Consider the following 19,006-nt stretch of genomic DNA (forward strand, 5'->3'; position numbering starts at 1 on the left):
AGCTACACACAAGAAAAGCTGCGGGACCAGATCGATTCAGTCCCTGAGTTCTTAAGGCTGGTGCTGACCTACATTGTGGTATCCTCTGTCACCTGTTGAGTCTGTCCTTTAGGCTTCAGAAAGTGCTGCTTCTGTGGAATACAGCCTGCATTGTTCATGTTGCAAAGAAGACTAATACCTCTTCACCTAATGACTACAGACCAGTGGAACTTACATCGTACATCATAAAGACCATTGAGAGACTGGTACTGGACTATACAAGTCCTCTTGTGGTAGACCACCTGGACCCACTGCAATTTTCCTGTCAGACAAAGATAGGAGTGGAGGATGTAATTATCTATCTGCTCCACAAAGCTTATTCTCACCTGGACAAAACTGCCAGCACTGTGATGGTTATGTTTTTTGATTTCTCCAGTGCATTCAATACCACACAGCCATCCCTGTTAAAGGGTAAACTCAGAGATATGCAGATGGATGACCCTATGGTGTCCTGATAACGGACTATTTGTCGGACAGACCGCAGTTTGTGACTCCAGGACTATGCCTGGGATATGGATCTGGAGCACCACAAGGAACAGTCCTGTCTCCTTTTCTCTTCACTCTGAACACCTCCGACTATAAATATAATACCTGGTCATTCCACTTGCAGAAATTCTCAGATGTCTCTGCACTTATATGGTGTATTGATAAAGGGGATGAAACAGAGGAGTCAGGTGGAGAACTTTGTTTCTTGGTGCAAACAAATTTGTCTTTAACTAAACATCAGTAACACCAAGAGACAAGTTATTGAATTTCGCCGAACCAAAAAGCCTCTATGTCTGGTCACTATTCAAGGAGACAATGTAGAGGTGGTCCATTCCCTCACGTACTCGTGGGTCCACATTATTGATGGGTTGGACTGTCCTCGTAACACATAGAAACTATAAAAGAAAGGGCAGACTGCATTACTTTACTGTGGGTAGTGATATTCTTCACATCTTCTACAGCTGTATGAGGGCCAGTGTGATTTTCTATGCAGTGGAGTGCTGGTAACATCAGTTTAAGGAAGGCCCACTGAATCAATAAGTTAATCAAAAGGGCAGGCTCAGTTATGGGATGCACGCCTGACCCTCCTGAAGGCAGTAGCGAAGAAGATAATTAAAACAAAACTGAGTGCTATTATGAACAATGCTGCACATCCTCTCTCTGACACAATAACTGAGGACTCGCAGCAAACAAATCATTCTTCAGAAGGGTGCCAAGAAACACTACTGGGGACTCCTTTATACCAACAGCAATATGCCTGTATAATGATTCACTGGAACTGTTTTTCTTACTTTTTAATTTTCTTCCATTTTAGTCACTGTAGTGTGTGTTTAGATTACAGTGTTTGAGTATGTGTAAATTTACTTATTTAAAGAGCTTCTGTAAAATGTCAAATTGACCCTTGAGGACAAACAAAGTTCAATTTATCGATATCAAAACTGCAAAACATAATTAGAAAAAATATGTTTGAAAGTGTAACTGACAGCAACATTATTTCATACGATATAAGATAAGCTTGGCTGTGTTTTAAGTTTTCTGAAGTGAGTCGGTAGCTTCGTAGTGAGGTAGGCGATATAACTAGTCAGCTCGCCAGGCCAAATAAAGTCAGTTTTCGGCGTGAATTCCTGTCCAGCTGTTTCTAACTCAACACCGCCTCCTTGACGCAAATTCGACAACAGGACGTTTCATCGGCGAACTAAAACGACAACAACAAACCCCCTGAGCAAGCAGACCCATCCGCAGCCACGTACTCGGCGTTACGCGCCGTTAACCACGCCCCTTGCGTCTGCGTGGGCGGGTACGCAGCAAGACACGACGGCTGTTGTAGTCGAATACTGCTAAGACGTTAAGTATGCAGAAGCTGAAAGTCGACGCAAAATGTGAGCAATGGTTCATTTCTCATATGAAGAATAGGGGATACCTTCCGTCCTAGTGTGGGTAGTTCCTGTCATCACTGACGATAAAAGTCCACTGTTATCTGGTTCAATCATACCTGACGTACAGCCTGTGGCGATTCATTTGACTACAATTCCCAGAATTCACGTCTCCACTTAACGGGGTTCCTTTTGTTGCAGATCTTCGCTCACAGGCATTTCTCAATCTGACTCTGCGTGGTGTTGTATAGGTGGTGCGGGTCTAAAGCAAACTCAGTTCTTCGAATTTGAGTGTAGCTTACATTAGTACATTGTTGACGAGTTTGGAAAAGACTACCACGTTTAAGTGCAGCGTTTTTTAGCTGCCCCAAGCAGTTTGTTTGCTTTTTTATTTTTTTATTTTTTTTTTGTTTTGAGTCTGCAGCGCTATTGAGAGATCAAGGCCTCTTTTGTAATTATAAAAAACCTCGCCCTCGTCTCACACATACCTCCTCAGAAGAGTGTGGACATTTTCAGTAATTGCTTGATTTACTCTTAGCGAGCTTCAACGGTCACCTCGTGTCACTAAAAAGGGGGAAAAAAGAGGACAGCGGCTTCGTGAGACCTACCTGCCCTCCTCCCCTCAGGGGTACTGGAGAACATGGCTCAGCACGGCCAGCACCAGGTCGCCAGCATGAAGGCCCTCATGTTGGAGATGAAGAGCCTCCAGGAGGAACCAGTCGAAGGGTTCCGGATCACGTTAGTAGATGAAGCGGACCTCTATAACTGGGAGGTAGCCATTTTCGGACCCCCCAACACCCTTTACGAGGGAGGCTATTTTAAGGTAAGCGTGGGCCACTTGGGGCGAACACGGTGCTAGAGGTGGTTGAGCTTGCTACATCATTCGTTACAGATACTGCCCTAATAAAATGAACACCCTTTAAAGCTTGATCTACACGACAACTACCTCGACAGCTGCGGGAGGGGGTTGGGGTGCGCCTTTGTCTTCGTTTTCTCCCTTCCTTCCTTTCTGTACCTTTTGTAAAGCAGGGGCCAAATGGTGCCGGCGACGAAGAGTAAATATGAGTTTCTTACGCGATGTTCGTCTAACCATACATTATGCGAAAATGAACTTCATTTTAAAGTAAAACGACCCTCTCGCGTGTCCCAGTTATTTATAGCTCTGGGGTACAGGACAATGTTTGTGAAACCACACAAAAAAATCACTCTTTATTGGTTTCGATTGGATGACACTGTGGCGCAAAAAGTCTAATTTACGTTATGAAGCAAAATCCCATTGTTCGCTCTCTCCATGGTGCGAAAACAAAAACAAATCTTCCCTCGACGTTATTTTCCCTCCCCCTCCTCCAGCGCTGCCTCACTTAAACCACCAGGGAGATTCGGGGTTTGGTGATAGAGCTTCGTTAAAAAAAATTAAAAAAAAAAAAAAAAATTAACGTCGATCGAGAGGATTTATGCCTTGCTACTTCCGATACAAAAATGTGCATCGTTTGCCGTTGACGATTCACTTGTCCCTCTAAGTGCTGCGGACCAGCTTTGCCTGATTCGTATGGTGAGTCAGCAGTGGGATTCGATCTCGCATTCATGGCAAAGTCCGTGGCCCTTTGGATAGACGCGCAAGCCAAAGAATAAAGGAACTGTAACTCTTTCACATGGGCCGTGTCGTTTTGTGCTTGTTCCTTGTAGGCCTTTTATTATTTACCAGAACTATACTTCCTGGGATGTGTGAGAAGGCGCCTCCCTGCCGTGTCTACCTGCTGACTTCAGGCCACGTTTACCGGAGTTATTGTTAGTTTTAAACCGAACACACTGCTAACGACGATTTGTTACAAAACAAATATCTTGTAACGAACTAATGCTGTTGATTCAACCTGAAACTTGTGGGCTGTGTCATTATAATTTTAACATGTTACCAAGTTTAAAAAAATAGACTACCAAATTTTCAGATAGTTTTGACAAAGAAGTATTCAGATAGGTAATCATTTTTATCCCCATGGAGGAAATAAAACTTAACAGAAGCTGTAAAAAATAAGTATTGTAACAAACTACAAACACCCAAACATGCAAAGAACTGGTTTAGATATTATTGTAAATCTCTAAACAAATACACAAGGTAAAAAATGAATTAAACTTTTAAACTTGTAGCTTAAAAAAGAAAAGTGAATAACGGATTAGTATATTATGTCAAAAATGAAAACCCAATGAATATCGCAAATATTTTAAAGAACTTCAATAAATTGACTTTGTTCATTTCAGAACACCAACCACGTTCAAACTTGAAACAGATTTATATTGTATTAACTTAACCTGTGTTTAGATCTCCATGATTACACATCTTTGCACCTTGATCACAAACTATTAAACTTGAAACATCTTTAACAAAGGTAAATGAAATAGTTATTACAGCATGTAATGAAAGAATATTTATATAAAAGTAATATAAAGGAGAAGAATTTTATAGATCTGTCGTTATCCTTGTTGTTTCTTGGTGCCATGAACCACAAGTATTAAAGGAATCAATCAGTTGCACCACACAGGTTAAAAAAGTGACATTAGAGGATGCAAATGTTTGCAGGTTATTAAAGACACTAAATTTCAAAATTAAATTTTATGTGATTGCATATGTTGGCCAGTTCTACATCAAACATATACCCTTTCAGAGAGAAAGTGAGGACTTGTATATAGTGGGCCTTTTGTGGCTTAGTCCATTGAATACCTCAAGACAAGTAAAAAATCAAATTGACTCTTGAATATAGTCCATTAAGCTATAATCCTACTGAGTCAGTATTACGTTAAAATGTCTTGCGTGCATTTAGAATTAATGTTTTTGTGTCACTTTATAGCAATGAATATTTTTATTACTTTACTGTATTGCAATGAACACCAAAAACAAAAGTAAAAAACTCAAAACATTTAATGGTACCAATAAAATGAATTACAGTAACGTACTGAAAGGAAGTGAATTATTCAATAATACATAAGTGTTGAGTATTAAAATATATAATACAGAATATTTTTCACTTATTTGTAGTGGCACGCCTTTGACCAAATGTTTTCTATATGCTATGAAAATTATTCCGTCATTTGTGTACTTTCACACCAGTGTAAAGGTCTCTCATGGTTCTGTCACTTATTGATAGAAGCGCCTTGAGCATGGGAAAGGCGCTATATAAATATTATTATTATTAAGCCGACTATTTTTGGTTTTACTTGCCATTTATCCTCTCCAGTATTGTTTTCACTTGTTTGTTTTTAATCTGCACTCCTTCACTGACTGGCCTTCCTTATAAATCATCCACCAAAACTGCATGCAGTTCTTTGTTGTGAAGATGAGTGAGAACACTTGTACATTTGACAGTTACAGGTCAGAGACAAAGGTCCATCTTAAGAGTTAGCATTTAGATAGCAAGGCTTTGGGGTATTGGAAAAGATAAGCCTTTCTTACAATGCTGTTTTTTCAGTTCTTGTCGAGCATTCAATGCAGACCTTTGTTTCCACAAGTGAGCTGTTCTGTTTAAACTTTTGAGTCTTTTCTGTAATGAAATTGTTCAAGGGGCTTTTATGTGTGGCTGTGTGTTTATGCCTAACATTTAACCTGAAGGAATGACATTAGAAGTCTTCTGACATATGCAAAAGAATTCTTTATTCAATACACATTTACAGTAAAGTCTATTGGCCTTTGGAAAAAGGGTGAAGACTAAAGTTTAAGGTAAAATTAAAAAGGTGATCATTTCATACAAATTATGCTTTTATAATGGAATGAATGCTTCACCAACATGTTTGTTTGTAATACCAAAGCAAAATGTTTCACATATAAAACATGAACTGAAATCTTGCATATTATGTTTTGCTTTTGTATGCTTTTAGTAATTAATTTAAGGGTAGTCCTGTGTCAGGCAATGACAAATGTATAACATTAACAACCTTGTGTTAATAATGGAATGTCCGTGTAAATTTAAAATTTTGCCATTTTCTAAATCTAAAAGCTGTTTGGTTTTGATTATATTGGTAGCTTGAAGGTGTTTTCCTTTTATCCATTTTTTTTTCTCTACCTTTTTGAATTTTTGTCCTAACCTATAGTATGCAGTATAGAGAAACTATTGTGACGAGGTCAGAGTTGTGACTTGAAGTTTTCAACAAGTTTACACTTTTGGGGATTCCAGAAAATATGTTGACTACTTTTTTAGAATTCTGGCCATCTGAACAAGATAATTTTAAAATAATCCAAATGAAACTGCACAATTATTAGTGTTGTAAAATACCAGGAACCAAGTAATACTGCAACAATTTTTGCTTTTTCTACACTTCCTTACAGCTAATATCATAACTTTACCGGGAGAAAGTTGTGCTGCACTGTCTCACACAGGTTTTTTTTTTTTTTTAGGCTTTTTTTCCCCCTCTTTAATATTAGCTAAGACAGCAGGGTGCCTTTTGATATTGGTTTTTAAATTACCTTTAAATGTTTGCTTTGCCATTTGACTAATAATAGTATGGTAAATGGAGATCTGTAATGTTGAAAATCATATCTGACATGCTGTGTTAATTGTGAATATTGCCATTTATGCCTAACATATTATAAAGTATTTGGAAGTGAGGAATATAAATACCAGGAAGTCAAATAATGTTTGTTTCCTCTCTGTATTCCTGTGAGCAGGTTGTGATATGACTCAGCTGTTCTTCGCACCCAGACATGTTGCTACGTGACTTCCTGGTTTTCCTACAGATGCCTGCCTTGAAAACTTTTACCCATGGCACCAAAGTAAATGTGATGCAGTTAAGCACACAAACCGTTTGATTTTTGTGGCACCTAGCAATCACTGTAAAGATACAATAATTCATAAAGGTCCATGCCACTGTAAAATAAAGCTGAAAATGACTTTGTAATTGTAAATTACTGCTGAAGCTTAACAATGAAAACTTTTGTCCTAGTTGGCTTGCAAACAGTTGACGCCACCTTTGTGGATGCTGTTTAAGAGTAGAACTGAAATAAAGTGATTGAAGCAAATTATTTTTATAGTTAGTCCCATGCAGGTTGTTGTGAATTTTATATAGTGTTTGTGTCTCTACCCACACATACATGTATCCTTTTCATGTACACCAATCAGCCACAACATTAAGACCACTGACAGGTGAAGTGAATAACATTCATTCTCATTATAATAGCACCTGTCAATGGGCAGTATATATTAGGCAGCTAGTGAACAGTCAGTTCTTGGAAGTAGAAAAAATAGGCAAGTGTAAAGGTCTGAGCGACTTTGACAAGGGCCATATTGTGATGGCTAGACGACTAGGTCAGAGCATCTCCAAAACACCATGTCTTGTGGAGTGTCCTTGGTATGCAGTGGTTATTATGTAGCAGAATCGGTGAACCAGAAAAAAGGGTCATGGGTGCCCAAGGCTCATTAATGTGCATAGGAAGCAAAGGCTGCACCATGTCGTCTGATACCACAGAAGAGCTACCATATCATAAATTACTGGAAAACTATAATTTGGTCACGGGAGAAAGGTGTCAGAACACACAGTGCATCACAGCTGTCTACTGCCAAATGCATCTACAATGGGCTCATGAGTGTCTGAACTGGTCCATGGAGTAGTGGAAGAAGTGGCCTGGGCTGATCAATTTTATTTTCTTTTAGATCATGTGGATGGCTGGGTACATCTGTATTACGTACCTGGGGAAGACATGGTAGCAGAATGCAATATGGGAAGAAGGTAACATGGCACAGGTAGTTTGATGCTCTAGGCAGTGTTTTGCAGGGAAACCTTGGGTCCTGGCATTCTTGTGGAGGTTACTTTGACATGCACTACCAACCTGATGATTGTTACGGACCACATACACCCCTTCTTGACAAAGGTATTCACAGTTGGCAGTGGCCTTTTTCAGCAGGGTAATGTGCTCTACCATATTAGTTGGGGAAAATGCACTGATGCTGCTTTGTGGGAGAAAACAAAACATTAAGGAATGGTTTGAAGAACATGACAAGAGTTCAAGGTGTTGACTTGACCTCCAGATTCCCCAGGTCTCATCCCAATTGAGCATCTATGACATATGCTGGGAGAAACAATTCCTCACCTCACAACTTACAGGACTTAAAGAATCTGCTGCTAAACTCTTGGTGGCACAAGGGGACCTGCTTAATGACAGGTGGTGTTAATGTTGTGGCTGATGATTTTATATACAGTACATATGTGTGCATGTGATTGTTTTCTGAATTTAATGATTAAAGAATGTTGCTTTAGTTTTCAGCTTGTTTGTCCTAGCTGATATTCAGTGATGTCTCGCTCTGAGTTTTTCACCGAATAATTAAATAGCCTTTGTTGCCAAGGCATTTCTGGTAGATCCTCCTCCTTAATGGATAATTTTCTGTTTTGCTTCATTTTTGTCCGTGCAACAGAATATTTGATCCCCGGTACTATTGATATCCTGAATTGTCTAAAAATACATGTCCTTAGCCTAAGCATGTATCAATAAACAACTTAATTTTTGCATACAGTTTACTGCATGTCACCTCAATGAAAGGTTTGTCCCATAACTCTGTTTGACTGAACTGCCCTGCTCCAGTGCTTCTCATTTGCTTTTGCTCTCTATCCTATTTAAATGAGGCCAGGGTGCCACAAAACCTTGAGAGAGAGCTTGGAGATATTGGAATTTAGCTATATGGGTCAGGTCAGGATGCTTTGGCTGGGGGATGTGTCTAATTGTGACTGAGCTCAGAGGTGGTGGGGGGGGGGGGTGCTTGCAGAGTATTTGTGTTTGACACGTGACCAGCTTTGCATGGAGATTCCTGGCGCCCTCTGTGTACTGCGGAGACCAAACATAAACAGGAGTCACAAGCGCAGCCTTACGAAAGATGGACAGATTTAGGGCAGAGAACAGAGATTCGCTGTAAACCTTTTTGCGAAAAATGCACTCCCTCCACTCTGTGCCCTAATAACAGCCCCCATGCTCGCCCCAACGCTGTGTCATGGCTGCTGTCAGAGTGAGAAAGGTCACAAGTGAGAACGGCTGGCTGTGGTCGCAATAGATGTTACCAGAGAGCGGGTGGCTGTTAATATCCGAAAAGAAACTTGATACAGAGGATTTAAGGTTCTCGTCATATGTCCCCTGCCGCCCAGCTTGCTTTCTTCTGCTTTTGTCACAGTACAGACACGTCTTCTGCAGATACATGTATTACTGTTGGTTATGCTTGTAATTTCAGCACTAAGGGAAATGGAGTTAGTTTCAGCTTGCCAGCAGGTTGGGCAGGATACACCCCCCCAGTAGAATATTTCACACACCCCAGTCATAAGTGACTCACCCAGTTTCTCTGGAAGCTGTTTTTACTGCATTGAGTGCTATTGAAATACTACCTTTTGTTGCCCCTTAAGTTTCAAGTCTTCTGATTATCATCTTAGCATTTTTCCATGTACAGTAACTAACAATTTAATGCACATTGGTTAAAGGCTACCTGTATAGAATGTGAATGAAAGATGAGCCAGGAAAGGAGAATGACAAATAGTTAAAAAAAAAAAAAAAAAAATTCCTTTTTTTTAGACTTTTCACGTGAAAGATTCATTGTTTTGCTTACATATTGTTCATTACAAGATCTTTCTAAAGGTTTTCATGAGATATACTTTTAAGTTCAGCATTTTTTGTTGTTAAAAGCTGAAATTTTAATAAGGTGTGTTTGACACAGATGTATGTCAAAACCTGAATAAATTCTCTAAAAAAGCAGTTTCAACTGTGAAAACCATTGTCAGAAAATGCTGCTTAAATAGAATCTTTGAAGTAAAGGAAAGTTCTGACATAGGAGCAGTTTACACTGTGGTGCTTTAAATAAAAATACTTAACCTTACTTCTGACAAGTCAGATACTTTTTCTTTAGTTAAAGATGATGACATTTTAAGAGCTTAACTTTTATTTTTGTAAATTGACTGTGGTTCCATATGACCTACACCAACCTGCATGTTTGGGGCAACAAGTTTGTACTCTAGATAGCCACTATGAAAAGTGACATTTTTCAGATTTCTAATTTGTATAGGAAAACATTTAATTTGGCTCTTGAATTCTTTAAAAAGCACAATGCAGTAAAGATGATACTAAGAAAGCTCAAAATGCAAAAAAATACCCCTTAAAACATTAATAAAGTGGCTGGACTAATTCTTTAATGCCCTGCTTGTTAGCCTTCCCAGAAAACAGTACACAGAATGTTTTCTGTACATGCTGGATAATATTCCCTCCCTGGTTATACTGCATCGTGCAAATAAATAAACCACTTTGTGGGAATATGGAGAATGAGTTTCCCCCTGACAATAACATGAATATGCACATTTCTTTTTTCAGCAACACACATTCTCAAATGACAAACGTAATTCTACTCCTGTAACATTTTGTTTCTGTTAATTGGCAGTTCAAAATGATGTTGCTTAATTAAAGAAGGAAGTTTTGTGTCAAATTAGGGTCATTTTACAAGTGGCCACTAGGTCATTATTAAAATGCTTTTATCAAGACCACCAGGCTAAGAGCCACTAGTCTAAGGTAATGGAAAATAAGTGTAACAATTTATTTTTCTGTAAACAACATTTTTTTTATGAAATTTGATTAAGGAATAAATATTTTGCCTAATGTTAAAGTAAGGATGGCTCCTTTTGTGCTTTGGCCTTTGGCCACAGTAAATACTGTGCTAGTTTAGTGATGAATGATTTCAATTCACATCGTTCTCCAACCTGGTTACCATAATTTTTGGGTGGGTGTGGGCAAATTATAATGGCAGGACTGGGAACAAGGCAGGAACCAGTCAAGGGAAGAAGGTGCCTGTCCATTGCAGGGACTGTACACACTCACATTTGCATTCTGACTGGGGCAATTTAAGCTCATGTCACATTAGAGTATCTTTTCTGCAATTTTTAGGTCATGAACTTTATTTACATAATCTTAGTGAGTCAGGGTCACTTGAGGCATGCTCCTGTGATTCCCGGTTGTGTTTAGCATGCCCAGTGACTTAAGACAAAGCTGCAGACTGCTTTTTACTAAGATGTATAGGTGGGCATGTGTGCATGTGAGAGCTAAAGACCAGTGAGTACTCATCTGAAAGTACAATGCTTGTAATACAGCTACAAGGAATGAGGAACATAGATATTTACAACTGACAAATGTCTTGCGTGGGTTTTATGTGTAATGACAGAATGTGAAGAAAAATAGCTGAATTTTTAGCTGAACTTGGCCATACCTGGAAAGCCTTTACACGGGCACTGGCTCCTCTGGCAGCACACTATTGGCAATCAGAAAAAGAGGTGAGCTTGCGATACTTTACAAATGTGACATTGTGTTGGAAAGTCATTATGCAGTTGTGGAATTTGACATAGCCTCCTATACCGAGTCATGTAATACGACATGCTGATCTCATCCCGAGCGCAACTTCTGCTGTCAATATTGACATCTTGGCTTTTAAACAGCTGATGAGAATTTACCCATGGCCACATGGTTGCATATCTGTTTCACTTTTGGCCCATTGTTTTACATTACGTACATCTCTGCACTGAACTGAGCAAATGTGTTGTGCTACACTGCTAATACAACCTGTGTACCTCAATAACTCAACATGTATATAATTTAAACAACTGTTTAAATGTTTGTATTCATTTAACAAAGTTCGTGGTTTCCTCACTGCACATTGTGTGTGTATGTTCCAGCATCACGTCCGAACAGCTGGAGCGATTTTCATGAAACTTGGTACACATGTTTCTCAATGGTCGACTAAAAGTACTGTAGGGTGAAATCAGCCCTAATCCACCCCCTTCTGGGTAGGGTGGGGGTGATCTTACGGTCTTGTATGTATGTTAGCATCCAGTTGACTCTTGGAACAACCACCAGAGGGCAAACTGAAGGTGACTGCTAGCATTTTTTATGTTTGAGCAGCACCGCGCCCCTGTTGCTTTTGAAATTAGAGTTGTATGCGTGCAAGTGTCTGTGTCTGTCTGGCCCAGAAGTGAGACGTAGACTCGGAGTGAGGGCTCCAGCTCCGAGGTTACGTAAGTGATGCCAGCACACTGGCAAAAGGAAACCTCCTAAGAAAGACAGTCGCTTAGCTGCTAATGCACAAACGATGCAAGCATGTTGGCAACATGAGTCCTCATAGCAGAGAGATGCCCAGAGTAGTTCTGATGGATGGATGACTTACACAGTTAGTATATAGCAGGTGACTGCCAGCATTCTTTGTTTAAGCAGCACCACTTCCCTGTTGCTTTTCGAATTAGAGTTGGCCTGTTCTGAGCGTCAGCTGGATGATAACATACATACAAGACCACAAAACAAGCACATTAGCGAGTCTTTAAAAATAAAAATAACAAACAATAGGTTTTTTTTTTTTTTTTTAATTTTTCTCAAACAATTAAAAAAACACTATTTTCCTCCCCAGCAACACTGGGTATTTCAGTTAGTTTTCTATAAAGGCTTCTCTGCCTGTCAATCAATCCTTGAGTGGTCTTTAGTAAGTTGAGTGTTTGGGAATGGCAAGGAAGTAGTTAACAAATTAGTGTGCTGTTAGCTGGTGCGGCATTAATGTTTGAGCCTCCCAACCTTACACTTTTTTTTCCCCTCGAAGTGTAAGAGGTTGTATATTTCTCTCGAGAATCATTGTCTCTCACCCAGTGTCCAGACACCTGTAGAGGAAGCCTTACACTTGGTTCCAGTTTTGGACCTGTGGAAGTCTAACAAGGCAGGATGCTGACACAAAGGAGCAAATTATTTAGGATTTAGTAAATAACAGCCTTTTTTTTTCTTTGTTTAGGCTCGGCTGAAATTTCCAATGGACTACCCCTACTCGCCCCCATCTTTCCGCTTCCTGACCAAAATGTGGCATCCTAATATATATGAGGTAAGAAGGTTTGGCAGAGATGGACACACCTGAAAGGGATCATACTGTGCATTTTGTATCTCTTGTTTTCTAGATGCAGAAATTGTTACTGATTTCATATACTCTCCTTGACTTTCCAATGTTTCTATTTTAGTATAGTAGTTGTAGAACTTTAAGCCAAAGCCCTCCAAAAATGATGGCATTTGGTCAGCACCCCCGAGTCCAATACAGTGGAACCTCTGTTTGCGAGCATAATTCGTTCCAGAAACATGCTCACAATCCAAAGCACTCGTATATCAAAGCGAATTTTCCCATAAGAAATGATGGAAACTCAGATGATTCGTTCCACAACCCAAAACTATTCATGTAAAAATGATTAATACAAAGTAAAAATACATGAAACAAATTGACCTGCACTTTACATTTGAAAAGAATCATGGCTGGTGTGAGTTTCTAAACTCTTGTGGGATTCCACCCAACAGGACGACACGCGGAAGAGCAACTCGAAGCAACCGCAGGCTCCCAGCGCTGTAGCAGTTCGCTGTAAAAGCGAATCCGAAAAGATCGCGGACATGCTATAAGTGCCTGCCGTTGATGGGTGATACAAGGAACATTATAAATGCGCAGGGCACAGTATTACTTCGCCACTAACCTGGCCATGACCCTGCCTGACTGCTGTGTCTGTGTATTAGGAGAGTGGCAGATCCCGCTACAATAAATAACCGTGCTGTTTCTGTTTCAAGCTGAATAAAGCTGGTGTTGAGTACTGAGACTCCGCTTCGTGTTTTGGGGTGCAAGACAGAGACTCACATGTTACAACACAGACACATGTGGTCACAATGCTATAGTAAACAGTATACTCTCATACCGATGTTGACTATGTGATGATTGCCCACAATCCCGCAGCGCTAGAATCACCATCAGCTCAGTTGTCATCACGTGATGCTCGGCAGACAAAGTGTATACGTACTACTCGTATTGCAAGACCTCGCTCGTTTATCAAGTCAAAATTTATTAATTTTAGCTCGTCTTGCAAAACACTCGCAAACTAAGTTACTCGCAATCCATGGTTCCACTGTACTGTATATAGACCCAGTATCGACCCATACTGCAGCATGACCTTGGATTCTTCGTTACTGCTTACAGTAATCACATAGTATATGTTTGGAGACTAGTAGACCTGTTAATCAAAGCAGATGATTAGCTACAGCAGAATATTGATACATGATCAAATGTTGTGTGATATCACTAGGCCAGGAGTTCTCAGCCTTTTTTTCTTGTCATACTTTCTCCAGGATTTGAATGTTTTGAAATAATACAATTTCTTTGCCTCTATATGAAGTACCAAACTCTTACTAGGCACAAACAACTAAAAATGATCTTTCTTCAATCCCAATCCCTAATACTGCAGTTTGGAATCTGAACACGTGATTACAGAGTTTGTTTTAGTGGTGTTGCGTGTCTTATTTTTCTTATGTAAGACATTTTTTTTAATGTATGACCAGTCATGTTTTTATTTGGAATCAAAAATAGAAAGCCTAAAATTTCCATACTTTACAAATGATTATATAGTTACATGTGTATTCAGATCCAAAGAAAAGTAGGAAAATAACTTGTCAGGTCAGATAAACAGCAAAACTGTGTCAATGTGAAGGCTGAATCTTCATCATGACTCTCCAGTTCTGCTTGCGTGTTTTTTTTCCTTCAGTATTTTTTATGAATATGAGAATGAAGGCTCCTGAGTATTAACGACTGTCTGAAATGAAGGCTTTCCACTGTTGACTGATATTAATAAATGCTAAAAGGAAATGTATGTTTATTTTGTTACTAACCATTAACATTCATCTTTATTCATGTATTAGCCTGACAAATTCTATATCTGTTCTTAAAATTAATGTACACTAAAAATGTTTATAAAAATATTGTAATGTTGGCTGATTAGACCTGGGGTGGGGGGGGTGGAGTGTACATTGTTTTGGGTATTGAGGGGGTGAGAAAGAGAACACTTTGTGGTTAAGATGCTCTTTTTTTACAAAAATCCTTCAATTTTGATATGTGGTTTCTGTGCAATCTCAATTCAGCATGGACCAACTCAAAGATGGGGAGTGAGTGTGGGATTATGGCAGATCCTATGTAAGCAGCGGGAGACTTCAGTTGGCACAGAAGAGGAGGGGGTGGTTAAGATGGGAGAGAAGTCTCTCAGGAGTACTGCATGATGGAGTGAAGTGGTGGAGCTGAAGTGATGCCAAAAATGGAAACATGGGTTCAGCAACTGTTTTTAAGGGAAACGATATCCCAGTGTTTTTTTTTTTTTTTCCTCTCTCCCTTCTTGTCTGTGCATTCCCTTGCGTATTGCAGGTTTACACCCTCAGGTAACTCTAGTCTATAACTACATTGATATAGCATTAGTTTAAACACCAATTGGAGAACATTTTGAGTTGCACTTAAATTATCTGTTTTTAAGTTAGACAATCTTTAAAATGTAGCTTTTTTTTTTTTTAATATAAGAATGTCAACCTCGGCTTGAATTTGTATTCAGTTCTGCTAACAGTTTCATGTTTTCAGTTAGGGGACTCACCAGAGCAGGTTTATTTTGTGTTATGCTTTAAATAGAGCAGGTTATCTCTTAATTTAAGCCATATGAATGTGTGAACTAAAGGGTGAATAGATTGTTTATTCATTCATGGCACACTTAATGTGGTTGATTTTTAAAGTGAATTTTAGGTAGTTGTCAAAGAAGGCAATAATCCTTGTTGCATCTAACCAGATACTATTGTTGGAGTCTCAAATTATTTATGAATTTTTTACTTGATTCCTACAATATTAATTTATGAAATAACCTAAAATGAGCCAATAATTCTACATGTGATCTCAGATTGGTCTCTCTGCAAATTTCAGTTCTACTTACCAGTCTGACAGGAACGTTTTTCAACTTGCATTTCCTTAAGACAAAAATAACTAAGTCAATATTCATTCCTGCCATATGTACTGTACTGTAGATAACTACTCTGAACCTCTTCTACTGAGGTCTTCAAAAGCCTAACACTACCATTCTTTGTTCGAGTAATTCAAGATCCTCTCCAAAATTTAGAGGTTACTCTGCTCCTGGCAATCACTATCAAGTGAAGCACTGGAAAAAGTCTGCCTTTCTGTCTCAAAAGGCAACTGTTGTGCTCAGTGTTAAACATCTCTTCAGTTGTGCCACCACCTCTTTCAGGTTACTACACCTTTCAATCTATACTGTGGTTTCTGTACATTATGTGACTGCTGAAATGCAGGTAGGATCCACAGAATTGCATTCATAGTTTTGACTGTTGATATCAGTACTTAGGCACTGGTGAGAACCTGGGTTTCCCACCATTATCTAAAACTTGTGCGCATTTCTATTAGCTGTCTCCAGAAGACAGTTCTGTTTCCGCAGAGGCAATGAAGACCAACAATGAAGCTATGATCGTACAGAATCAAATCTGCTGGTGTCCATCTCCCAAAACTACTGTCATACTCTTGAGCAAGAAACACTCTCGGTGCTTACAGTATAAAAGGCAGAGTAAAAATTGCTAGTGGGGACACCACACTCATGCAACATCAAGTAACACTTCGCTTTGAGACAGACCATCTGTGTCATGAGTGAACAAAAACACAAAAGTCTTTTTAAGAAATAGTCCAATTTGTGGAAGGTGCTTCCAAAAGGGTGATCTTGTCATTGCTGTCTAATACTCAAATGACTCAAGGACTTTGTATCTTCAGATATCTATGTGTTTACAAATGACAGGATTTCCACTTCCTTTTGAACATATAAAATAAGGCACAAATTGCTAGAGTACAGTCAGACAAGTCTGTCATAATCCATTCACTTTGTACATCACACGTTAATATTTGTATTTCTCACTTTTAGTTTTATTTCACTTTACTAAATTTAACTACTGGAGTAGAGAAATAATGTCTATTAGATTTGTAAAAGACCTTTCTGTTTGTGGGTAGGAATATGGTATCTATATTACCTTTGAGCTTATTAAAGATTTATAAATTATTTACGTAATCCGTGCATGTAAAGTAGTTTGTGTCCTGTATCTCTAAAAGGATGACTGTCCTCTGCTTTTGCAGTAAATGTTTTCTGCCATCTACTGCCAAAAATGATTGTAATCGGTAAAGAAGTTGCACTGATAATCTAAGGAAATGTTTGGTCATTTGGGTTGTAGTCATGTTTGTAATGCTTGAATGAAGGGCTTTTAAGGGAGTAGCGTGCAAAGTAGAAACTGCTTTGAGCAGCAACACTTAGTTACATATTTTAAGGTAATAATGTTACGCTAACTTTAAAATGTAAATTGTCACACCCATTGGTACTCTTACTTTGGAGCAAATTCTCTATGTATTAATTTGACAATATACACATTATTGATAAATCCCCAAGGGGCCCAAACTGCAATTCGTGTGTGAGGAGGGACCTCTTATCCATTTACAGTGTGTGTTGCACACAGTGAAAAAAGTGAATGGTAGTTTTCAAGCACCTTGTTGTCTGTCATTTATAAGCACGATCAGAACAGAAAAGGGAAAGCACCAGCCCCCCAATCTGCAAGAGAGTGTGTGTGTATATATAATAAATATTTACTGGATAGTCCACAGAAGGAGGCTGCTCCTCTTCCTCCTGCGCTGGGGTGTGAAGTGAAAATGTCTGACACAGAAGCACGCTCCTGTGCACTGGTTTTTGCTGCACGTGAAATTTTTTTTCTAACTACATGGTGTTATGGATGCAGTGCTGTGTATCCAGAGTGGTACATTTCCAGGAAAGGCTGGTTACATGGGTACCAGAATGATGAAAGAAGGGCTGAATATGATGCAGCAGGTAATCAAAGTGCAAAGAACACATGCAGAAATATCTGAACTGCAAGTCTTTGTCATGTAGGTCATCCACACTCACAAGAATGTATTCTCGCTTCACTCAGATGTTTTTGTTAATGCATCTGAAGTCCATATTGAGTACTGCAGAGCATACTGGGAAACGAAGCAGATGTGAGACCATGGGGTTTCTTGGATCTAGTTAACTTATTTACTTCAGAACCGTTTATGTGCCAGTACAGAGGTCCAAGAGCTGGTGTCTATACTGAAGTTAAAATTTTAGTACCAATCCATCACTAGATTAGTATTAGTCATTATGTAAACATTGCTGTATTTGTCCTTTGTGTGTGTGTGTGTTTTTTTTTTTTTTAAGCTGTCAGCATATGCTCTAGAAAGGAATGCTACAATCAAAAGAATTAATGAACACCTGTGGAAGATTTTCTATTAATTAATGCCTATCTGTCAAGTGTTACAAACCCATTTTTAAGACACTAGGGGTCTACCAGACCATTTACATGTTCTCCATTTGAGTAAGTTCACCCTGTAATACAGTGGTCTAACTCATTTTTTTCCTATATAGCAGCTAAGAACAATGTTGTACCATCTGGTCAGGGACCCCTAATACTGTGAAGCGGAGCATAATCTCTAATGGCAGACTTATTAATTAAAGCAAATAGTTTTAATTGCCAATAGCTGACTTGACACGTGATCAGTCAGCATGGGATTTCTCAAGGTCCGTGTTCTCAAATCTTTTCATTTGCATTCTGCCACCAGGAATTAAAATATTTTGAAGTTACCTCTGTTTTTGCCCTTAAACTGCTAAGTACTGATCTCTTACTTGGCACAGCTAAAGGTGAAGTTACTTTAATCCTCAACCAACACACCTAACCCCGTAGCCCCATAATAATTTTATCGATTTTTATCAACAGATTACAGATAGTTTTATTTTATGAGAGTTTGTGTCTTAATTTTACTTATGTATGCCAAATTCTGTTTTAAAGAACTATTTTAATGCAAGAACAGTAGTGTGGTTTAATATGGAATAAAAATTAGGAAGCCTAAAATTTCCATACTCTTGATTTAAAAAAAAAAAAAAAAAAAAATATCTAATGAATTTGTCAGAAGGTAAAAAAAAAAATTCACATACAACTACTGGTCAAACAGATAAGACTGTCAGAGTTAAAGGTGAACTGGCTTCTTGGCATAAAGGATCTTTGAGGTTCCAGTTTTGATAACTTTAAGTGTAGTTCTGTCTGTGCTTTTATTTTTTGATGGAGGATGAAGGTTACCAAACATTTGTTACTCTGTCTGAAACAAGAGCTTTCCAATGAGGATTAATAATGTTTAAATGTGAAGTACAATTTTAGGTAACTTAACATTCATCTTTGTTTTAAACATGTGCCAGTGAAAGAGAGAGACTGCTCCATCGGTGCAGGT

The 19,006-nt window shown here is 38.8% G+C and overlaps 1 protein-coding gene across 1 annotated transcript in view; it reads left to right on the forward strand.

The window, feature by feature from the left end:
- The first annotated feature begins 2,110 nt into the window (after positions 1-2,110).
- LOC114662748 (ubiquitin-conjugating enzyme E2 R2-like) overlaps positions 2,111-19,006 on the forward strand; it is a 40,238-nt gene continuing 23,342 nt past the window's right edge. The window contains exons 1-2 of the mRNA XM_028816397.2: positions 2,111-2,721; positions 12,668-12,754. Coding sequence (XP_028672230.2) covers positions 2,539-2,721; positions 12,668-12,754 — 270 coding nt within the window. The 5' untranslated portion in view covers positions 2,111-2,538. The remainder of the gene's footprint in view (positions 2,722-12,667; positions 12,755-19,006) is intronic.

Source organism: Erpetoichthys calabaricus, chromosome 12, assembly GCF_900747795.2.
Source record: "Erpetoichthys calabaricus chromosome 12, fErpCal1.3, whole genome shotgun sequence".
In the NCBI taxonomy this organism is placed as follows: domain Eukaryota; kingdom Metazoa; phylum Chordata; class Cladistia; order Polypteriformes; family Polypteridae; genus Erpetoichthys; species Erpetoichthys calabaricus.